At 34.1% G+C, this 25,502-nt stretch overlaps 1 protein-coding gene across 4 annotated transcripts in view; it reads left to right on the top strand.

Annotated features, from left to right (window-relative positions):
- SCN7A (sodium voltage-gated channel alpha subunit 7) overlaps nt 1-25,502 on the top strand; it is an 82,613-nt gene that overhangs the window by 17,588 nt on the left and 39,523 nt on the right. For all 4 annotated transcript variants that reach the window (XM_067026233.1, XM_067026230.1, XM_067026232.1 and 1 more), the window contains 8 exons: nt 236-364; nt 1,760-1,851; nt 8,156-8,362; nt 10,768-10,837; nt 13,265-13,406; nt 16,964-17,170; nt 23,596-23,692; nt 24,794-25,032. In XM_067026233.1, the coding sequence (XP_066882334.1) occupies nt 236-364; nt 1,760-1,851; nt 8,156-8,362; nt 10,768-10,837; nt 13,265-13,406; nt 16,964-17,170; nt 23,596-23,692; nt 24,794-25,032 (1,183 nt within the window). The remainder of the gene's footprint in view (nt 1-235; nt 365-1,759; nt 1,852-8,155; nt 8,363-10,767; nt 10,838-13,264; nt 13,407-16,963; nt 17,171-23,595; nt 23,693-24,793; nt 25,033-25,502) is intronic.

The raw sequence follows: 25,502 nt of genomic DNA, 5'->3' as shown, positions 1-25,502 counted from the left end.
TAATATATTTATACACATTCCACAATTAATTGATAGTCAAATTTCATGGTTAATGCTATAAGACATAGCTCACTCTAGAAGCCCTAACTAAAGCCCTGTCCTATGGTTGTCTGGTTGATTGGTTGCTTGGTTGCTTGGTTGCCAGATAATTATCCTCGACATAGTACGTCAGAGATGACAATGTATTAGTCTCACTTTTAAAATGAAAAGTTATTATATGAAAACTTTTCTGCAGGAATACTTTGCTTGGAATTTATACATTTGAAATACTTGTAAAACTCATTGCAAGAGGCATCTGGGCAGGATCTTTTTATTTCTTTGGTGATCCATGGAACTGGCTCGATTTCAGTGTAACTTTGTTTGAGTGAGTATTTCTTTTAAGTTGCAAACATCTTAATACCTTGCTAAGAAAATACTTTTCATAACGAAACATTGCGCATGATAAAGTTTTCTGCCTGCAAAAATTCTGTGAGTAAAGAATGATTCATAAATCATAGCCATAATGAGCTCTCTCAGGCAGCTCCAACTGAACTAGTCCTCAGAATATGCATTCAAAATGAAAGGAGTGGGATATTATCTCTGTAATCTACCTGAAGCAAAAACAATAGAGACTGAATTTTTGCATTTGAAGTGATTATTTTCAGTGAACAGAAAATCTCTTGAGAGCTTAAGAGAGGATCCTGGCGTACTTGATTTTTCTCTAATCTACATTGCTTAAAAACAGTAAATATTCTAGTTATCAGAATAAGATATTTTATACTCACACATTTTTGTAGAATGATACATTAAGTTCTAATAATTTACATGTGTATTGATTTATTTAATCCTTCTACTTAGTGTACTCTATTTTACGCCTAAAGGAATTGTCACTGGCATCAAACTTCTGTTAAAAATAATTTTAATTTAAAATAATACTCTATTTGTGGAGTCAATTTTTTTTTAAAAGAAATAACCTTTATATAGAACATAATTACTTTCTGCCATGTTGTAAGCAGTCAAAAAATAGTAGCTAATATCATTGAAATTATTATCACTACTACTTCTACTATTACTATTATTATTTCTGCTCTTGCCATTGCTATTAGCTAACACTTGGGTAACACAGCTAACATTTAGCCCTTAGTATGTGCCAGGTGCTTTGCTATGAACTTTACATATATTAACTTATTTAATTCTCCCAAATCCTCAGAACTAGGAAGTATTATTAACCTTACTTTACATTTGAGGAAACTAAGGCAAGAAAGATTAAGTAATTTAAATAGTGGAGTCTGTATTTCTCCATGGTCAGTCTGGCTACAGAATCTGTGTCCTTAACCACTATACACCTTTACTTCTGCTGTCATCACCATCACCACTGTCATCACCATCATCACCTCATCACCATCATTATCATCACCAGAAGTTTAAATACTTAAATTTTATTCCTTTAAAAAACTATGGATTTCCTTATTTTTAACTATCTCTTTACCAATTAGATTCAAAATATTTATGAACATAATATTTGATATGGAATTATGACTACCTAGAGTGTCAAGCTTTTATAAACTCATAATTTGTTTGTAGATTAATATTTACTTGGATACCTTGCACAGTCTTTCCCTTCCAATCAATAATAAAACTGTTTGCAAAATGCAATAATGAAAGCAAGTGAAACCTTTGGATATATGGTTTTAAAATAAATTTCAAATAGTTTAAAGAGCCAAAGATAAGTAATATAAACTCAATATGACTTCTAAATGACTCCAATTTAATCCCACAGGCATATATCAAGATATTCATCTCCAAACTTCATTTCAATATTTCGAATTACAAGAAATTTGAGAATTTTGAAAATTATTCCTTTAAACCAAGGTAAGAAAAGGCACTGAGTTCTTCATTTTGTTTTATGTACTTCTGTGTATTCATCTGAACACCCCTATTATTGCTTGAAGAAATGTTAAATTGAACAGTGTTTCAGCTTTGGAGTAAATGAATTATCTGATTTTCAAATTTATTTCAGTCACTCCTGGAACGGCAAGAAAGAAATATCACATTTTTTACTTATTTTAAGTGGGTTCAATGCTTTTGATAATAAAATATAGAGCTCAATCAAAATATATTATTTTTCTATTTTTTTCTTTTTTACTTATATCTTAAATATGAACTTATAAAATTGTCCTTAGACTTCTAAGAGAGATAGCAGTTTAGACAGATATGTAATCTGTCCTCTTGTTTTCCTCACTGTGTCTAAAAACCAGTTGAAATGACCAAAGCAATATAAAATAAGATAAATTCCCTTTTGCTGTCAGTGCTTGGATAGGATGCATTCCACATGCCACAAAGTTTAAGAAGTTTCTGCTAAATAAAGTAGAGCTGTGACCACATTGATGGAAGAAGCTGACAACTAATTTACACCTCCCATTCCTGAAAGAATCTTAGAGAAGCCTACCAATACCTTCTGATTTGTTGTTCTGAATGAATAAAAACAATCAGCTAGAAAAACTTGACCCAGAGTTTTTTTTTGGCTGCTATGAGTCAGAGGTATTATGAAATAGTTGAACGAATAAACCCACAGGCAAGTGTGATAATACCAAAAATAAGATATACAGGCAACTTTCATCCACTGGAACATCATGAAAAAGACCAGATGTATTGCATACTCTGTACTTGGAGAACAGGCTGGGCAAAACAGCAAAAAAAAATTGGAGGGCTTCCCTGGTGGCGCGGTGGTTGAGAGTCCGCCTGCCGATGCAGGGGATACGGGTTCGTGCCCCGGTCCGGGAGGATCCCGCGTGCCGCGGAGCGGCTGGGACCGTGAGCCATGGCCGCTGAGCCTGTGCGTCCGGAGCCTGTGCCCCGCAACGGGAGAGGCCACGGCAGTGAGAGGCCCGCGTACCACAAAAAAAAAAAAAAAAATTGGAGAAATATGGTAATCGATGCCTAACCTTCTGATATACTGAAACATTAAATAGTACACATTAAACAGGTGAATTGTATGGTTTATAAATTATATCTCAATAAAGCTGTTTGATAAAAATGGTATGTGGCATGGCAGCTTCACCAAACACAGTGAAGAAACCAGCAGTGAGAACTGCCCTGGCAGGAATTTTCACAGTCCTAGCTCTCTTACTACTCTGTAAATTACTAGAACATAAAATTGTATCACCTTCATCTTCATCTTAGAATCAGAGGTAAAAATTGTAGAATAATTCAGGTAAATCCAAGTTAATACAAGAAGAATACAGTAACTAGAATTGGGAGCACACAGGCTGATAGGAACTGCTGTTTGTTTCAAAGGAGAGAATAATCAAGGCACATACCAGCAATATAGAGTATATGAAAATATTTTGTAATACAGAAGGAAAAACATACTATTCAAGAGAATGAAAATAATCCTTTTTTTTCTTTTAAAAATATGCTCTAAGGAATAGAGGCAAGCATAAGAAATCATCTGTTTTGTAGTTTTGTAGTCCCAATAGAAAAAAACTTAGACTCTCAAGTAGAAGATGAAAATGAGATCATAAAATAGACAAATAAAAATACATTTAACACAAAAAATTAGTAAAAATTATAATATCCTTGGCGACCTTTTGATGATAATAGAAGTAGTAAAATATATGGCATTAATCTGTATAATATTATGGTGTAGTAAATAAACCACTCGTGAGAAGAAAAACTAGAGACCCAGTGGAACCAAAAATGGGACGGATTAATGAAGGAAGACACAACCAAGTTCCATTATATGGATAATTGGTGATCCTAAAAAAAGAGACCAGATTAAATATAAAAGACGAATTATTCAAAAATAAATTAGAGGGGCTTCCCTGGTGGCGCAGTGGTTGAGAGTCCGCCTGCCGATGCAGGGGACACAGGTTCATGCCCCGGTCCGGGAAGATCCCACATGCAGCGGAGCGGCTAGGCCCATGAGCCATGGCCGCTGAGCCTGCGTGTCCGGAGCCTGTGCTCCGCAACGGGAGAGGCCACAACAGTGAGAGAGGCCCGCGTACCGCAAAAATAAATAAATAAATAAATAAATAAATAAATAAGAAATTTTCAAGTTCCTGAACCTGAGAAAGACCTTAGTCACAAATGGAAAAGACTCATCTTATACTAGATTTTTAAAAAGTAACAGATACACTTACACATATTATAAAATTTTGTAAATTTAAAGTATTAAAGAGAAAGAGTATTATAAAACCTACAAGCAAAAGAGCGAAGAAAAAGAGCCTATGGAAAGGTTATGCACACCTCTTGATAATATTAAACATGAGTAGGCAGTGGAGTTTCAGAGCTGAGGGGAAGTGTAGATGGGGAGGTTGTGACACGAGAATTCTATACCTGTCTGCCATTCATATGGGAAATCTACAGAATAATATCCTCAGCCATCCAAGAATTCTGAAATTTTACACGGATCGTTCCTGAGTATCTGCTGAAAATCGAAACTATGAAAATAAAATATTCAACAATGGGAAGATTTAGTACCAAAGGAATGGAGTGAACTCTGAAATCGTTTCAACAGAGAATGAATTCCAAATTACTGTTGTTAGTGGGTTGCAAAACAGAACGCAAATATTATAAATCAGAAGTTATAACATGGACGTCTGTGGTTTATTCTTCAACTAGAGACGTATTTTACTTTTTTTAGAAAAATTTGAAATAGATTATAAAAATCTGATAATTTTAACATTAAATTCTAAATTAACTTGGATGAATTATCAGCATTCTTGCGTGGCAACTACCCGCTGTAGTTGAGGAGCAGCTGCCTCTTTAAGTCAGGCATATTCATTCAAGTATCCTCCACTCCCTATTTGCATGAATTTATGTTTCCTGACAAGTCTTTGTAATGATTTGAATGTTACCTTTCCTATAAATAAGATATAATGCAAAATACATAAAATTCAACAATTATAACTAGGTTAAAAGTCCTAAATTATATAAATAAACAAAAACTGAAAAGTGGGAATAGAGAAATGTGAGAAAGTAAATATGGTTATTTCCTTATCTTATACGGTGAGACTATAGTAGATACAGTTTTATTTTTGATGTAGAGAGTACATGCTTTTCCAAAATAAGAACTTAAGTTTGATCAGGTTCTCAAAATAGATATACTTTATCTAAAATACTAGAGGGAAAAAAGAAATTAAAGTTTATTTAGAAAGAATAGGACACATAGTAAATCATAAGGGGAATATAAAAATCAAAAAAAGTAATGATAAAGGCCAATCCAACAATAAAGCCAACTTATAAAAATGAATATAATTGGGTAAAAATTGTCTGTCAAGATGTAGACGCTTTAAGATTAAATTAAAAATAAGTTAAGCTCCACAAGAGCTATACCTAAACTAAAACAAAATGAAAGTTTAAAAGTTAAAAAAAAGGAAAAAGTTATACCAGGAAATCAAAATCAAAATTGGCATATGGCTCAGAACTCTGAATGGTAGATCACAATGAATTCCAGGTAACAATGAAAATTACTAATAAATTTGATTCTGTAAAATTTGATGCTGACTTTTTTTTTACCTTTAATCAAAATGTCACCACTAAAATTAAAGCTCCACAAGAGGCTTGGCTTTATGTATGTTATATATAATATATGTATAAATTATGTTAGTATTAATATTTTATATTCATATATTTATAAGTATATTTTAATTTATATATTTGTAAAAATATTTTATATAATATTACTATCATTAATAAAATATATTTGCATGAATTTATACACACATATATATTCTTATTTAAGAATTTCTATTCTTAAAGATAATTTCAACAAAACAATATGAAAAAATTTTTTCAGTAAAAAATATACAGAGGACTCATGACAGTTAACAAACAAAAATACACAGTGCAACTATACGTATTTTAAAAGTTTATTATGGGGCTTCCCTGGTGGCGCAGTGGTTGAGAATCCGCCTGCCGATGCAGGAGACACGAGTTCGTGCCCTGGTCCGGGAAGATCCCACATGCCGCGGAGCGGCTGGACCCGTGAGCTATGGCCGCTGAGCCTGCGCGTCCGCAGCCTGTGCTCCGCAATGGGAGAGGCCACAACACTGAGAGGCCCGCATACCGCAAAAAAAAAAAAAAAAAAGTTTATTATGGCGATCATGAAAGTTACATCAAAGTAAAATGATCCTATTTTTCTTCTAATACATTGGCAATGATATTTTTTTAAATGTCCTAGCTTTAGTGAAGGCCTGATTATATATTTATAGTCTTTGGTTTTTGCATTGGTTCAACATCTCAACAACTTGAACGTATGAATCGATACTTAAATATGGTCATATATTTTGATACAGAAATTCCATTTCCAATGTAATACTTTAAAAAGACTTTCATATGGCAAAAAAAATATTATTTTTTTTGTATTATTCTAGGTGGCAAAAGTAGCTATAAATATGTATTTCAGTAAGATAGCAATTAAAATTGTATATCTACTCTAGATATCACATTTCTTTAATCACAGGAATAACTTTATTTCAACCCTATTCTATTACACTCAAGAAATCTAATCATCTGAGGAGGTCATTTTAAAAATAGATTTTCAATTCTCACAATGATATATGAAATAGGTATATGAAATGATATATGAAATAGGTATCATTATACCCATTTAAAAATAATAAAATAACCATAGAAATGTTGGTAACTTGCTCAACGTCACAGAGGTAGTATATTCTCATCCATTGTTGATCTGAGAAGTTATTAGGATCATAAATTTAAACAGACTGACAAATAAAAAAGGAGCAAGGGAAAAAGAGAAGAAGGAAGGAAGCAGGGAACTAACGAAAGAAGGATGGAAGGAAGGAAACAAGGGAGGAAGGAAGGCTTATAGTACTTTCATCTATGAAATTTATGGGATTTTTGTTGTATCTTCTTGTTTTCTATGTTTTCAAAATTGAGCATGTATTATTTAATAATTAGAAAAATAAATGTTCTTAAATAAATCTAGCTTTAAAGTTGAATTCTCGATTAGTAAGTATTCTGATATAAATACAGCCACATATAATCACAGTTAAGTGTTATTCTCATTTCTAATCATTAAAAGTTTTTCATGTTTTACTTAATCAGCTCCCAAAATTGAGTTCTTAAAAAGTTAATGAGACAGCCACTATGGAGAACAGTATGGAGGTTCCTTAAAAAAGTAAAAATAGAACTACCATACGACCCAGGACATAGCCAGGACATGGAAACAACCTAAGTGTCCATCAACAGATGAATGGATAAAGAAGATGTGGCACATATATACAATGGAATATTACTCAGTCATAAAAAGAAATGAAATTGAGTTTTTGTAGTGAGGTGGATGGACCTAGAGTCTGTCATACAGAGTGAAGTAAGTCAGAAAGAGAAAAACAAATACCGTAGGTTAACACATATATATGGAATCTAAGGAAAAAAAAGGTCATGAAGAACCTAGGGGTAAGATGGGAATAAAGACACAGACCTACTAGAGAATGGACTAGAGGATATGGGGAGGGGAAAGGGTAAGCTGTGACAAAGTGAGAGAGTGGCATAGACATATATACACTACCAAAGGTAAAATAGATAGCTAGTGGGAAGCAGCTGCATAACACAGGGAGATCAGCTCCGTGCTTTGTGACCACCTAGAGGGGTGGGATAGGGAGGGTCGGAGAGAGGGTGACGCAAGAGGGAAGAGATATGGGAACATATGTATATGTATAACTAATTCACTTTGTTATAAAGCAGAAACTAACACACCATTGTAAAGCAATTATACTCCAATAAAGATGTTAAAAAAAAGTTAATGAAAGAATGTATAGAATACTGCTATTTCAAACTATTTCTTGTTTCAACATTTGCAACCCATGTTGATTTTTAACTCTACACCTTTACCTATGCTTATAAATAATGGCAATAGCCAAGAGAGAAGGCCTCTTCTTTATGTAGTAAAGAGAAACAAACAAATAACTAAGTAAAAAATACTAAGTTATGTCTAAATTATTGCCAGGTATAATAAATTAGCAATAATACAGAAACCTCAAAGTTAAGGGTTTTATTCATTTTAGTCATTGGACCTAGATAATGGTGCATTAAATTATAAAACACAAAACTATTGATTTCGATGGCATTTGCATTTGCCATGGGAAAAGTTTGCTAATCCTGCTTTACTAAGATATTTTATTTTATCGAAAACAAACCTTTCTCTTTTCAGGTCTGAAGTCTTTTGTAGGGATCCTGATCCATTGTTTGAAGAAACTCACTGGGGTCATTATCCTAACTCTCTTCTTTCTGAGCATATTTTCTCTAATTGGGATGGAGCTCTTCATGGGTAACCTGAAGCATAAATGTTTGCGATGGCCCCAAGCAAATGAAACTGAAACACTGCACAACAGAACTGAAAACCCATATTATATTCGAGGTAAGAATCCCTTGGATCTATATCAAAAAAATTAAAACTTTTCTTACTGGCCAAACATTCTTCACAGAAATATTGAACATTCAATTTCAGAACAAATTTGACTTCAGAACAACCTTCATGTAAATGCCATAACTATGCTCAGGTACTAATTTGGATCAGTTTCCTTTATCAGGATAATAAAGTTCCAAGTCTTCAGACAGTTACATCAGGGAAACCTAAGTTTGGAATTGCTAAAACTGCAATTTTAATTTAATTTAAATTGAAAATTTAATCCTTTCATAAATAAATAAATATGACCAAAGTCTTAATTGCAATTTTATCAGAGTACAATCCTCATGATACTACCTTTCTTTGATAAAGTTGTTTAAAATTTAAATGTAAGTGTACACATTAGAAACTTTGGGATGATCGTATAAATCAAAAAATGACCTACAATATAGAAATTCTTACTATTGTTGTATTTCAATTGCTGCTGCTCATTTTATTTTATTTTTTTTAACATCTTTATTGGAGTATAACTGTTTTACAATAGTGTGTTAGTTTCTGCTTTACAACAAAGTGAATCAGTTATACATATACATATGTTCCAATATCTCTTCCCTCTTGCGTCACCCTCTCTCCCACCCTCCCTATCCCACCCCTCTAGGTGGTCACAAAGGCTGCTGCTCATTTTAAATGCTTTGAGTTGTACTTTGATGAATAATGAAAATATTTTAGGCTAACAGAAATAATGTCAAACAAGTATTGCTTAGCCCTTATACATAAGTAATTCACATGCCTGATCACATATCTTCACCATAATCCTGCAGAGAAGACATGAATAACCTCTGTTACCAACAGGGAAACAGAAGTAAAGAGAAATTCTGTGAATGTTCTAGCATACTATAACCACTCAGTGGCAAAACTAGGATTCTATCCAAGCTCCATCTGACTTTAAAACCCATTCCCTTTTCACCAGGCCATACTCTCTTATTAGATATTTCCCTCATATTAAAATCAGCAGCTCCTTTCTGACAGTATTTAGAAAAAACCAAAAGCATATTGTTCAACTAATAAAAATAAAATATTGAAAAACCGTAAGTAGTCTTTCTACCTTAATTTTATTTATACTTTGGATTTAATAAGTTCTAAAACAAATCTTAATAAATTTTACTCTTTGGTTTACCCCATAATATGATTATGATACAAGTAATGCAAAATTATTAGTATATATGTGAAATGTTTCCTTATTATGTAGGTCTATCTCATGGCCTTAATTCTAGTGATAAGAACAATAGGAGGTGGATGTTAAATCTTAAATTCCAAATGAAATTCCCTTTAGTTTCTTTGATGTTGTAATAAAAATATGCTAATTACTAAAAAATAAACAAATTTTGCTACTTCACTGATTATTGCTAAGAAAATAGAGTCCAAGTTCTTTTCTTTGTTAAAGTATGTATATTACAATGAAATCATTTTAAAGATTATCACTTTAATATATGTCCATTTCTAGTCATTCCATTTTCTCAAATAACATGTTAGGAATTGCTGGAAATATATTTACAAAACATTATTTAACCTAATTTCCATGTCATAGTCCTTGTATTTAGAAGAGCACTTGGGACTGCCCAGTTCTAATGTCAAATTTCATTTGGTTTTTGACTGTCACTCAAAAGTTTTGATTAATGGTTCCTAACTATGATTTTTAAATTCTTCTAAAATTATTTTAGGTGACAAATTAAAGTGACATTTTCTGAGATTGGTGTAATTCAATTTTGTATACACACACACACTCACCAGGACTGATCTTATGGGTTTGATTTTTGTGATTTGAATTGAGAAACTAAAAAGCAATGCTACTAAGCATGTATGTTCCCAACACTGGTAACTGATATCTATAAATACACAATTTACATTTTGATTGATAGCAGATAAAAATACCTGGATGAATTCTATGGGCTATGACTCAGATTAGTTCAGATTATGATTGAAACTAGGTGATATCAGGATAAGTAATTAGGCGGCACTGGACACTCATTGTAGAAAAATAAGCTGCGAAGTGGGAAGAGAATGGAAATTAAACCCAGAGACAGAAAATTCTGGTCTTCTGTTCAGGAAGATCATCAGGAATAAACTCGGGAAGGAATAATCCTCAGTTTTCAAATAGATTAGTCTTGGGAATTTTTCTTTCAGGATCTGGTCATACCTGGCTGGAGTAGGTGGATTGCCAGAGGTCTTTTGGCCTGTACAATGGATACTAGGACAACCTCCTAGATTTAAAAAAAGGGGAGGGGGGGGAGGCAGGCTCTATGCTCCTTTCTTCTCACTGTACAGAAGGATGTTCATCTGTACAGATTTAATTGGGTTTCAGATATGTCGTTCATCCAAGATTAGATATGGAATATCATTTCTTTCCTATTTTTCAGAAACAGAAAACTTTTATTATTTGGAAGGAGAAAGATATGCTCTTCTTTGTGGCAACAGAACAGATGCTGGGTAAGTGGTATTAGTGTTTTCTTCTATTGTAACTAAAAGTGGGGTCTGGCTGTTCAATGCTCAAAAGCCAGTAAAGAGGCCAGGTTGGTGGAAAGGAAAGTTTGCTTTATTTTGGGTGCCGGCAACCGGGAGCAGGGGGTGGGGTGGGGAGAGGGTGGAAGCTGTGTCCAAAGGCCAACTCTGACCCCACCACCCTGACAATCAGAGGGCAAGAACTTTTACAGACGGAGAGAGGGGGCTACAGGCAGGAACAGCGCAGTCAGCTCTGACAGTCATCTTGATATTGGTCATTGGTGGTCTGACAAGCATCATCTTGATTGTTTTAAGTACAGTTAATCTTCAGTTCCAGGGTCGGTTTGTTCCCATTTCCTTGAGGCCAATTCTCGGAATTAGGGCAGCTTATGTCATGGCTACAGTCTGGTCTTCATGTAGTTAACTTCTTCCACCTGGTGGGGATTTCAGCATCTATAGACAGCTCACAGGATATGGCTCAGAATATTATCTGTAGCCCTTGAGAAGGAACTAAAGGTCCTTGACTATGTTTAATGACTAAACTATTATTATTTTGTCTCCTTTGACTGTTTTCCTTTGTTTCTACTTTATCTCACTTCTCTGATTAAACGTATTCTTTGGTTAAAGTTTTTCCACAGACAAAAGACAGGCTGAGGACATGCGGGAGCAAGGACCATAGGGTCCTGCTCCGTTTCAGTATCCCTGATCAATAGTATTTATTTAATGATTATTGCTTTTATTAATGGTTCCCATTTGATTACATAATCTCATTTTACCATCAAAACCATGCTGAGAAGTGTACAATATGGAATACTATTAATCTGATTTTACAGAAAAAGGTATAATGGATAGACTAGCTAAATGATTTATTCAAGGTCAAGAAGTTAGTAAATGGAAGAGCTGGGACTTAGATAAGAATCTGATTTTCTGTTTTCAGTGTGCCCCAGAGCTAATAGGAATTATCAAGAAAGACAATGTAATCTGTTCTTCAGCCAGAAGACTTGGAAGAAAAAAAATTAAAGATATGATGTTATTTCACTTATTTTATGGCTTGTGTGTCTTTAATGAATATAATTTATATTAATAACAAGCTGATTGCTCTTAAAAACAGTACTTATAAGTAATTCTTCAGTGGGATGACAAAACTCTCAAGTTTTATTGTCCTATACTTTCAGATGAAGAGATAAGAAGGTAAAAATAGAGTGCTTCTCAGCAGTACTATTACTCAATTCCTTATGTTACTTCCCTAAACTGGGATGACTTGACACCCATTTGTAAACTCAGCTCTTTCTTAGAGGCTCTGGGCACAGACTGACAAAAAAGCACACGGGAGAGGGGAACATGAGTTATGTAGTTTAGTTGTATTAAGGTGATTTAGACATATTGTTGCTTACTCAACTCTTTTTGCCACCCTACTGCTGGGCTTCCTTTCTGTTTTCAAGTCCAGATTGTGATTTCATCTCATCGTGTCTGCCCTATCCCACTCGAGCTAACCCTTCCAGTGGACATTCCAAATTAAATTTGACCTGAAATGCATGCTGAAGATATCTGATCATGGATAGACAGAATCACAATGATATAGTATGTCAAGGCCAGAAGAGAAAGTCATACAGCGTTTCACCTGCAGCCATCATACTTTGCTGCATAGTAAACTATCCCAAAAGTCGGTGCTTTAAGACAAGAACAAAAATTCATTTGTTCAGATTCTGTAGGTCAGCAATTTAACAAGCCTCAACACACAAGTACTTTTTAAACCTCTGTTTGCATCACAATTGTTAACCATTAACAAGTATGCAAAACAAGTCACATGGCCAAAGTTCCAATAATGTAAGAGGAACTACAGAAGGGTGTGGATGGAGGAAGCATGATTTATTGGGCCACTACTGTCATAATGGACCACAACACCCAAGCCCCAGTAGGTAAAAGTATGAAGACTCTATGAAAGGAAATGAAATAAATATTTAATCATCTTTCTACCAAACTGCCAGTTCTGCTTATAAATTATTGATAATAAATTTTTTCTCACTCTTAAATAATGGGATGTAAGGGTTTGAGGTGAGATCATTTAAAAATTAAACCCTAACCTACTACAGTTTTATTTTTATCAGTGTTATTTTCCATCAGTTATACTTTTACTTTGATACTGGATAGTAAAGAAATCTTTAACAAAAGGCTTGGCAAAAACCATTTGTAAGGCCCTGTAGTCTTTTAGTTTAATTAACACTTTTCACCTATATCAACTTAAAATCTAACTCATATGCAGCTTTTCCCCCCAGGAATTGTTTGGGAGAAGGCTACTCCCTGTGGAAGAGGGATCCTTTATTATTCATGGGCAGATGTTCTATATTTATGATTTGACCATAATCTGATAGTCACCTAAGAGTAAGCAGTTTTTCTTCTCTGTATCTTAATTAGTCAGTGTCCTGAAGGATATGTGTGTGTAAAAGCTGGTGTAAATCCTGATTATGGCTACACAAATTTTGACAATTTTGGCTGGACCTTATTAGCCCTATTTCGGTTAATGATGCAGGATTACCCTGAAGCACTTTATCACCAGGTAAGAACACAGAGAATCTGCACTGCATGGAAAAATGGTGCCATGCTCCACCTTTCTGAAATAATGATCAAATATAATACACTGTATTAAATGTTTATGTGAAAAAGAATTTGAGGACAGAAGAAAAGAGGATGAGAATTACCTAATGTCAAACTGTATGTTAAAATGGAGCCCAAGTCTGTGTTCTAATGTATGGTATTGATATCTTATTTAATCTTTGAGACAATCCTACAAGGATATGAATATGTATATGTGCTTTTTTATGAAGACACTAAGATCAGAGCATTTAGGTAATCTCCCCAAAGTTAAAACACATGTATCTGCCAGAGATCACTATACTGCTCTGTGGTCTCAGACATTTGACATTAACTAAGTAAAGAGCATTTCTAAGTACTAATTCTTTAGACAAAATAATTGAACCTATGAGATTACCATGCATTAAGAAATTATTTGTTGAATGCCCACAATGTACTCTTTCTCTTTAATTCTCTATTTCTTCTCATTCTCCTTTAATATTCAATCAGGCTCCAGTTGTAATAGCAGAAAGCCTGCTGTTATGAGACTTGAAATCAAAATGCTGAGAGTCTTCCTTTATAACTGATGATTTGTGTGCCATAGTGTCTCAGAAGGATATAATACATGCTCATTAAAATAGAGATTCAATTTTTCTTTTAAGAAAAGTTCCAGCACAGTGGAATATGCAGTGTCATTTCAGCAGCATAGTTAATATCGAAGGATATTAGATAAAATAAATAAATTACTTTAAATTCCAAAAGTATTTACAGTTGAAGAAGAACGCTCTTTTTAAACACACACACACCATACTTTTTATGATTGAATAAATTATGGTGTCTGTGTATGTGTGTTTACAGGCCATTAATAATGTTAAGGATAATATAATATATTTTTGGCACAAAGGTTCATAATATATTATTAAATGAAAATCAAGTAAACCAAACATGCTTGTAGTATAATTATAGTTCTAGTAGAAGTACATAAAAATATTACAAGTGATTTTTTCTTTATGCAAGCTATATTTTTCTAATTTTGTAAGAGTAGTTATATTGTTATTCCCAAAATTTTGACAAGCATCAATGCCTCCCCCACAACACTGTAAACTTCTTATTTCTAAAATAATCTCATCGTGTTATTCTCCTTCTAACAATCCTTCAGTGATTTCCAAATTTCTATGGGATGAAGTTCAAAGTCCACATGCATTGTCCATAGTGCCCTTTAAAATCTAGTCTCTGCATTTGTTGCCAGATTCATTTCCCAACAATATCCCAATATATACTCTCTGCTTTATTTGAGTCAAAAAGACTTGCTGTTTCCTAAATGACCTTTTCCCATAATTTCTTGTTTCAGTGTATGAAAATTCAAGTTTCTTCCGTCTTCAGTCTCATGCCTCAGATTTATGCCTCCAAGCTATATTTCTTTTTTAAGCTTTCCCCCAACCTCTTCTTTTAGAGCTGGACATATTCTACATCAGAATTCCATGGTACCCTGTAATTGCCTCAGGTAGTGGTTATTTTAATTGCTTGTTCAGCATTTCCTCCCACTAGGAGATACACTACCTAAGAAGTATTTTGTCTTATTTTAATTTTTGTATTCTCAGCATCTAACACATAGGAATGCTTGATGAAATTTTAATAAACAAAAATATAAGAAGTGAAAATTTGGGGGTTATGTTACTTTATATAATAGTGAACGTCTTGCCTTTTTTTTACAGCTTTCAAAGTGTGTTAGCTAATTTTCTTGGTAACATTGGTCTAAAGGAAATCCTCCCATACAACCAGTGAAATGAGAAATCAGTCTGGGAGTGCCCTGGTGCTGGATTCTTACAGGACCTTCATCATTATTGTACTCTAAATTTTTATTGACTAGTGTAGATAAGGTTTGCTTTGATTTGGACTGGATTTTTACTCTGAGCATTGCCCTACTGAACTAAACTGACTATGGCTAGGGAAATTTGGCAGTTATTCCCAAAGAGTACAGCTCATGTTTTAGAGAATATCATTCCCCGTTCATTCAACAAATATTTATTTGACCCAAGTACTCTTTGATACAGTATGGAAATGAACAAAGCAGATTGTCAATCCTCACGGAATGGAGTTATGTTTAGCAATAATTAACGTTTACTGCATACTTGCCATGAGCTAAGATCTTCTCGTACATTGTTTCATTTGATTTTCATAACAAATCTATGACAAAGGGGTATAATTAGCCCCTATTTCCTGCCAAAATATAATAGAACTAGAATTTGTATACTTTTCCATTCTAATAAGATTGTATAGTTTTATTCTCCATCAGCTTCATATAGGGGAAAGAGCAAAAGTTTTGAAATCAGGCATTCCCCCACAGTTGTGAAATCTTTGCCTATCTAATTTTCATCTCTTTTCTATGTGGTAAATACCACATGAATGTTTTGCCCAGAATTAATAAGATAATAACTATAAAGTATTTATTAATGTACATGTCCTGCAGTGTACTCCATATCTATTACTAACTCCTGAATATACTGTAAATGACAGCCATTTAGTAGGAAAAATATTTAACCACATCCTAAATAGCTGACTCATTGGAATAATCGAGTTTATTAAAAATACCTTTAAAGAAAAACATACTATAGATTAATAAGAAATTATTTCTGACTAAGTGTTAGAAGTTCGTATTAATTTGTAAACATTCTTAACTCTGTTATATCAACACAGTATTTTCTGTAAATGCCTGTCCATTGATTCAAATGAATACTTAAAAATTAAAACTATTCCCATTTGTTTTCTTGAAATTTGTTCATATACTTTTAATCAATGAAGATAAATCAGTGGACTATATTTTGGATTTGTCATATCTACTTATAAATTTAAAAATTTTCTGATATATCTTAGGTAATTATTATGAAATAAAAGCTAGTCAATGTGCAGTTTGGAAATCTGCAGTTTTGTATTTTTCTATCCACAAATGACTTCATATAAGTGAATGATATGACTTTCCTTTGTGATTTGTCTAGAGGTTCATCAACAAAGCAGGTATTCCGACAGATATAGAAATATTCCTGTTCCTCACCCCTTTGAATAGATCTGATTTTGTACCTCGTTGTGATGTTTCCATAAAGTAAAGTTCAGAGGAAAGTAATCTCCAAACAGTCATTCTTTGACTTTATTATGCTTCGTATAGTTAAAGATTCTACTTCAAAGTAAATAATCTTTCATATTCAGACTGTCCAGCTTTCTTTATTGAAAGATGACAGTTTTTTCCTTTCAACATGTTTACTCTGTTAATGAAGACGTAAAAGTCATATGTTCAGCCTGAATTAATTAAATTACTAAATTCTTCCCTGGTTTTGTACCATATATTTTGTACCTTACATATATGTCTAAATTGAAGAGCTTTCATTTATTTCTCCAGGTAGAGCCAGTACTTAAACTGTCTTGTGATTACATCCCACTTATAACTAAATTATTTTCATAACAAAATTTCATTTTTCGTTTTAAAATAACAGATTGCAGGAAGACAAATAACGTTTCCTCTCTGTCCTGTTTTCCACCTCTCCTTAGATCCTTTATGCTTCTGGGAAGGTCTACATGATATTTTTTGTTGTGATAAGTTTTTGGTTTGCCTTTTATATGGCAAGTTTGTTCTTAGGCATACTTGCTATCTCCTGTGAAGAAGAAAAGCAGAGAGCTGCTGAAAAAGCTAAGAAGATTGAGCCGGAACTTCAGCAGGCTTTAACAGAACTTCAAGAAGGAAATAAAGCAACAGAGGTATAGATTTATTAAATGCTTTTTTGGAGTCAGAGTTTATCTTCTTGGAGCATATTGTCTTCTAATAGATGCTCAATATCTGTGTGTGGTACATAATAAGATCATAAGTGATTTTAATAGGAGGGCTCACTTTTACTACATAACGTTCTTTCCTGAGTGTGGTGTGGTAAGAGTGACCGACATGTTTAAGATTCTGTTTTTGCTCCAAAATGCATATTACTACTGCTGATAAACTATGGATATATTATATATTTTTTGAACTTGACTTCTCTTAATTCAGGTATAATTTATTAATTTAAACTTGCTTCAGACAGCACATCAGAATTAGCTTTGGAAAATTTCGGTGTTCAACTCAAAAGTGACAGTGCCTTCCATAATTGAGAAATCAGAAAGTACTAAAAGCATGGATCGAAGTATAGTACTGAAGTTGTAAAAAGAGGAAAAAATTTTACTTTATTGACTTTCTAACTCAATCAAGAGGAAATGCACTGTGCATCCTGACCTAAGGAGTTATTTTATCTGTGGAATAATTAAATCCATGATCAGTAAAATTTAGTACAGTTTTACTCTAATTTTTAATGACCTTAGTGTTGTGTTTGAATATATTTTCAGATGTTTAGCCTCATAGCAAAAGATTTGGCCCATGAATCTAAAAGTATTGACAGAAGTAACATTAAATAAGTTGTAGAAAATTATCTTTAAAAATCTAAATTGTGCCATAAGTGTGCAGAAAAGAAGAACAGGACCTAGGAAAGCAACCAGAAGTAGCTTTCTTATATTCCACAGGACGTAGCTATCTCACACCTCCTCTTAGGTTTAGAGGGGGATAGGTTTAGCTCAGTCACTTAATATCCCTACCCAGAAGCAGTCAAGGTGTGCAGTGGGCAGAAGCCAAAGCAGCCTAAGGGGGATGGAACCCATGCCTCTTCTGAGTGTTGCTCCCTTCTTCTGTGTTGTGAGGAGGCCCCCTGCCAAGGAGCTTGTTCTTTGGAGGGTGCTTGGCCCAAAGTGATCACAAGCAAGTCCAGGGCTCGCACCTCACTGGCCTAGTTACAGGACCCTCACTTGTGGGAGGGGAGCCATGCCCTTCCTTCTTTTCCATCCTTCTGGAATATTTATGTTTGCACTCTTTTTTTTTTTTTTTGGCGGTACACGGGCCTCTCACTGTTGTGTCCTCTCCCGTTGCGGAACACAGGCTCCGGATGTGCAGGCTCAGCGGCCATGGCTCACGGGCCCAGCTGCTCCGCGGCATGTGGGATCTTCCCAGACCAGGGCATGAACCTGTGTCCCCTGCATTGGCAGGCGGACTCTCAACCACTGCACCACCAGGGAAGCCCTATTTTTGCACTCTTAACACTTGCTAATAAAGATTGTCTACACAGGAAAAATACTCAAACTATATTTTCTAGTAGATGTAAAAAGGACAGATTGAGGGAGCAAACAAAAGATAGAAAGGAGCTATATCCAGGATCCTCTCAAATAAAAAAGATAAAAAGAGCTGAGGAAAAGTAAAGGGCAAAAGATACACTCTGCATGTGTAGTATGGCTGGCTAAGAAGTTCATTAATACCAAAGGCCCCTGCTGGGCCAAAAAGGGGAAAATGTTAACTTCCCTGTTATATAACCCTTTCATTAAGTTGTCATCAGTAAAGAAGCTCTAGAAAAGTCATTCCACTAAAAAGTGGGGTCTGAATGATATGATATAGGATCATACCAAATGACAAGTTATTGATAGATATGTGTATCTATGAGGTTTCAATGCATACAATTGAAAAATGAAGCAATTAAAGACCGTATGAAGAAAACATGTATACAAAGAAGCTATCAAATATAGCCATCATATCACCCATGAGGAAGTCACAGAAAAACAAATTACAAAAGCTTTCTGTCTCTAGAAATGAGTCTGAGGTCCTTCAGATTGAATGATTGTAGTCTGAATGATATGTTGAATGTGTAATTTGTTTTGAAGTGGCATTTCAAATGTCAAGGGCTACACACAAATGCATTCAAGAGCACAATACTTCTCTTATTCCAGATGAGATGCCCTATTAGCTCTGCTTATGAAGAACTTAGATTATTTCCTAATTTCCCAATATCTCCATTCATTTGGCTATTTGGATCACATAAAGCCTTTCTGATTTTAATTAAAATCTTTCAATTATAAAAGATTTCTGTTCCTGGAAGAGTACTAGAACATTTTGTCATGCAAAAGTTTTCTGGAAAAATGAGAATAAAAGTTATTTTCACAGGATGTATTTTCCTTTCCTTTTTTATTTATACATAAGAAAACACTGGACAGTAAAGAATTTAAAATGGAACATACTGAGGACCCTTTAGGTGACCAACCTGATTTAACCCTAGAAAGATTCTAATTCCAATGTTGGAATTACTGGGAAATTACATTTGTGTTTCATAGTCTCACATTATAAGAAAACAGTAGATCATATTGGCTAAAATCAGAGTTTTGCAGTCAGATAAATATAGATTTAAGTCCATTTTAGCCACTTAATAGATGTATGATATTTGCCAAGTCTGTTAACCTTTCTAAACTTCAGCTTCTTCATCTGTAAGGTGTGTATTATAATATCTGTGTCATAGATTGTTGTGAGATTCAAATTAAATAAACGTTTGTAAAGCACTTAGCACTGCTTAGAATATACTAAGCAACTGAAAAAAATAGTAATGGCTAATTATAGGAAAGACAAGAAGACAACTGCAAGAAGGCACTGCCATCCATATGGAGAATACTTGTCAATATAAAATTCTTTAAGTCTTGGACTATGTCCCCCTTTTAGGGATAATTAAAGTAATAATAATAATAATGATAATAATAGTATATAATGTTTATTGAGTGTCAACTATGTGCCAGACACATAATTAGTGTCTTCACAAATTCTCAAATTTATTCTTTATTGAGAAGTTCCAGTTACAAAGTTTGATCTATATTTATTGGTAATTGATTTCTCAACACTGAGAAAGAGAACCCATTTTTCATCACTTTACCATCGTTGTTCTGGAGAATCAACACTGAAACAATATTATTTCACCAGTTACACAGTTTGTAGGTGAAACTTTCCTATGAATTGTCAGTTATTGGCAAAACCTTAGAAAAGAATGATTTATACAACTGTAGGAATATAAATATTAAAAAAAATATTTGCCCATCTAAACTGATATCCTTACAGTTCACCTGTATAATTAAACATTATTGACAATATTCTGTATGTTAGGCATTGTATTAAGCATTGGAGATTTTAAAATTAATAAATACAAATACAGTGTCTATCATCATGAAGCTAATGGTCTGATGGGGAGATAAACTATAAAATTACTATAAAAATAAATTGTAACTTTAGGACCACCAGACATTATGTTTCCTGATGTTATGAAATAAGAAACATAAAACACCACAATATATTCTTGCCAAAATCCACGCTAAGTCTAATATGCCTCTAGATCTAACCATCTTTTTCCAGAGACTATAGTAGAGAGAAGAATGCATTAAATTAAACTAAAAAGACATAATCTGCCAAATTAATAATGTGGAAAATTCTACAATATAAGTGATTCAGTGTCTTTAACAAATCACATAGGCTAAATAAATTTGAAATCATGATAATCAATAGAACTGCAAACCAAAAAAATGTATATCATTTTGTATTTTGATTGGAATAAGTCAACTATAATAGAATGTTTCTGAGCAATGAAAGAAAATTGAGCATCGTCTGGGTCTTGGATAATATTAAGGAATTATGAATTTTGCTGATTGTGATAATGGTGTTGTGATTATCTTTTTAAAAAGCTTATTCTGAAATTTTATGTTATTGAAATTTGATTTAAAATACTTCAGGAGAAAAGTAGGGTAATGAGTAATACATGAAAAATGGAAAATATAATGTCATTAATGGTTGAAGCAACCTATTGGGTACCTGATGAGTATTATTCTCCACTAAAAAAATTAAATGAAAATATGAGAAGTGCTATAAAAGTGAGAAACTTAGTGTTTTGAAAGGCTGTAATAAAGGATTTCTCTGAATCAGAAAAGGTTTTTATTGAGGACTTGGCACTCGAACTGAGATCTTAAGAATGAGTCCGTTCTCTCTGACGGGAGGGAACGGAATGAGTCAGAGGATTAAAAAGGCCAGTGGGGTTGCAGTAGACAGAGGAAGTCTGGGTCCAAGATGAACACTTCAGATGTTCATTGCTAAATGCCAGGAGTATGACTGGATTCTTCCTTTTTCATATCTCCCAAAATTGAAACCAGCGGTGAGAAGAATCCTAGCCTCTTCTTCCAGTTTAATTTTAATGCTGGATTGTCTAAAATTCAGGCATATGTCCTTATTAGCTCTTAAACTTCCCAAAAGGAGATTTTTGAGTCATAATCCTTTCACTTTACATTGTAAACTAGCTATATCCTTAGGAGTTTGCCAACGTATGGGCACTTATTGAGAAGTTCAGTTGAGATAAATATATTACTAGACTGATATGTGGTTTGTTCATTTTGTATCCTAAAACATATCCATAGTTCAAGCCAAATCAGAAATGAGCATTGACTGTGTTATTACTCTCCCCGCTCCACTGCTCCCCCCATCACAGATGATGATCTTTACTGGATTGCTCTTTGTTGTAAATTCATCAATTGTCACCGTCACTACCAGAAGCAGCTCTATGAGAAGTAATTCCTCAGTATTAAGAATATAGTGGAGGATATTGTTCATGATATGACAAAGTATCATCTTTATAAAGAAACACCTGGGGCTTCCCTGGTGGCGCAGTGGTTGAGAGTCCGCCTGCCGATGCAGGAGACACGGGTTCGTGCCCTGGTCCGGGAAGATCCCACATGCCGCGGAGCGACTAAGCCCGTGAGCCATGGCCGCTGGGCCTGCGCGTCCGGAGCCTGTGCTCCGCAATGGGAGAGGCCACAACAGTGAGAGGCCCGCATACCGCAAAAAAAAAAAAAAAAAAAAAAAGAAACACCTGGGAAATTCCTATCAGACTTTAATAACAGAAATATTATAGTTCTGTTGGTTTTTAACTCATGGAAATTTGGAATTATATAAATTATCACATACTTTATGTAGCCTTGTAAGTCAGCTAAGAAAATAATTTCGGGAAAAAGCGTTGGTTTAAATAAATAAATTAGCTTCACATCCTGAGCTTTTGCTTACTTTTTCAGTTAAAAAAATAAAAAGTGAGGCAACAGAGATCTGTAGACCTAAAGAATCTGTCATTTCCCTGATGGAATTCAGTATGTAGTACAGTTGGTTTTTACCTCCTCTAGCTCTAATATTTAAATTAGAAGGACTTGACTCCTACTGTGTGAGATGAATATGATGATTCCCTTGATATCTACTCTGGGACTTCAGATAGACCACAGCAGAACCTGCCGGCCAGGGTGTTCTGGGTATGCGTTATCAGTGAGCCTCAACCGTGAATCCCCTCAGTGTTAGGGCAGCAGCAGGCCCATGCCAGTTATCTCTATTCAAAAGCTGCCTCACCTATTTAAATTTATTTACTATTTATTTCACCTATTAGGCTCACCTATTTACCAAATTAACAAGCATACAAATATTATTATTCTTTGTGTGTGCCAAGTGTATAAACTGTTGGGAGCTCTATGGTGCAATATCATCTATCCATTGCCAGTTTCTTACAGTTTAAATTCACATACAAAATTTATACATGGTCACTAGAAACATCTGGGGCCATACTTGTGATAATCATGAATGTGTAGAACTTGTAACATCTGCATCGAAGCCGAGGAGTTTTGAGTGCCTTTCCAATACAAGGGTTCTTTTTAACTCTGTAACCACATCAGCAAAACAGAGGATGTCTTAAAACTGTTACTCAAGAGCAATGAGGGACAGAAAAAAGTGATTCATTTTTGGAATTATCAAATGTGTTCTAACCAAAAATATCCTTTAAACTTCATTCTATTACCTGATATTACATGAGACATATTTCATCATCTTAACAGTAAATAATTGATTTTATCAAGAGAGTTTACAAAGTCATAGTTAACATATCCTCAAGTAAAAAATGTAAGGTATTAGAGAAATGTAAGGTGTTATTGTTCAGTAGCATGTTTGCCTACTGGATATTCCACAATAATTCTAAACGGTACACTGAATTCTTTGTCAAATATGGGTAATACCACTATCATTCTCTGGTTTTCTCCTTTTATAGTTGACCTCATAATATAAAATGATTTTGTTGAGTTGCAAGTAATACACATTCATTTTCCAAATAATCCTAAGTCAGTTTAATAATACCTTATAGTGTAAAGAGTGACAAATTATGGAACACAGAAAGGCTTTTGGAAGTAAGAATCAGAATTTTAAGGAAGGTTATAAGCTTTCTTATAGTTATAGTCTTAGATATACAAAAGGGAGAAACCAGTATTAGACTCAACAAATTTCTTTTTAGACCAAGACTACAGAAATAGAAATGAAGAAAAGATCATCAACTTCTATGATTACTTCTTTGGATATGTTGGATGATGCTACTATCAGACATAAAGAAGGTAAAGTAAAAAATATTTAAACACTATGGAAGGTACCATTCATATGATTCACTTTTTTTAATAGTTTATTTATTTATTTATTTATTATTTATTTATTTATTTATTGGCTGTGTTGGTTCTTTGTTGCTGCCCGCAGGCTTTCTCTAGTTGCAGCAAGCGGGGGCTACTCTTCGTGTGGTACGCAAGCTTATCATTGTGGTGGCTTCTCTTTGTTGTGAAGCATGGGCTCTGGGCGCGTGGGCTTCAGTAGTTGTGGCACGCGGGCTCAGTAGTTGTGGCTAGCGGGCTCTAGGTGTGCAGGCTTCAGTAGTTGTGGCACGGAGGCTCAGTAGTTGTGGCACATGGGCTTAGTTGCTCCACGGCATGTGGGATCTTCCCAGACCAAGGGCTCAAACCTGTGTCCCCTGCATTGGCAGGCGGATTCTTAACCACTGCGCCACCAGGGAAGTCCCCATATGATTCACTTTTAAGGAAATCCTCCAGTTTCTTCAGAATTTTAGATGATAATAACTAGAATTTAAGGAATAACATGAGACTATTGGGATAAACAATACTTTAAAATTTCATAAGCATAGTGTTTTAAACACTGGAAAAGGAACCAAAGATTACCAAGGTATTTTCTTCGTTTAACACTGAAAACAACATGAAGTATTACCTTGTAACTAAAAATACAGTTTGGTGTATATAACATTAACCTGTTAAGGTCCTTTTTATACTTGTCTCTGCTTTTTAAATATATATAACTAGTAATCATTATTATAGACAATATTGAAAGACATTTTGTAAAGCATGTAAATCTAAAATTATAAATATACTCTCAATTATATTCCATATTTGTTTTTCTTGAGAGGTACTCCTATGTTTCGATTCTAATACATAATTTGTCTCATTTTCAAATTTGTCTAACTTGCAAGCATGAACAAAATAGAAGAAATTTACTTTGCTCTGATTTTTATTAATACAAAATATTTCTATTTGCTAATACAAAAGCAGAAGTCTAGTTTCAAACCTCCCTTTGCATGCAAAAGTCAAAAATTTCTACTAGTTAGAGCTTAAATAAACAATTAGCTAATGCATAACTTTTCTATTCTTTCATTTCAGAACTTAGAAAATCCAGGAAGAGATGCCCATTTTGTTGGTATAAATTTGCTAAAACTTTCTTGATCTGGAATTGTTCTCCCTGTTGGTTAAAGTTGAAAGAGTTTGTCCATATGATTATAATGGACCCATTTACCGATCTTTTCCTTACCATATGCATAATTCTAAATGTACATTTTTTGGCCTTAGAACACTACCCAATGAGTTTAGAAACCAACAATATTCTCAACATTGAAAACCAGGTAAGGCTTTCATTGTACATTATTTTCTTTTGCAATTTCAACTTTTCTTTAGTCATCATTATCCCCGTTATTTTACTTTATAACTCCAAAATTTTGCAAATGCATTATGAGTATTAGATGAAGTACTGTGTTCATGCTTTCTCACCTCACCTGCCCAGCCCTGCTTTGTAAATATTCTTATCATTGAATAGACTTATAGCTAGAGTCCATTTAAATTTAATACTTCTAGCTAGCTGCATGGCAGTCAGGTTAAGTAGAAATTATTTATTTCCTCTCCCTTCTCAAATATCACCTCTTTTGGTATGGTAGCCCCTAGATCAAGGTAGGGTAGAGGTGAAATAACAGACACAAGTCCTTCACTGACAACTGAATTTTGAATTCTGTTACCTAATCTAAGACTGGAGCTTATCCTTTTGGCAAGGTATTTTTGAGATTCACCCATCTTTTTTTTTCCACATACAATACAAAAG

The sequence above is a fragment of the Kogia breviceps genome, chromosome 2, assembly GCF_026419965.1.
Source record: "Kogia breviceps isolate mKogBre1 chromosome 2, mKogBre1 haplotype 1, whole genome shotgun sequence".
NCBI lineage: Eukaryota > Metazoa > Chordata > Mammalia > Artiodactyla > Physeteridae > Kogia > Kogia breviceps.
The sequence above is the reverse complement of the archived record's forward strand: the minus strand, read 5'-3'. Positions and strand labels throughout refer to the sequence as shown.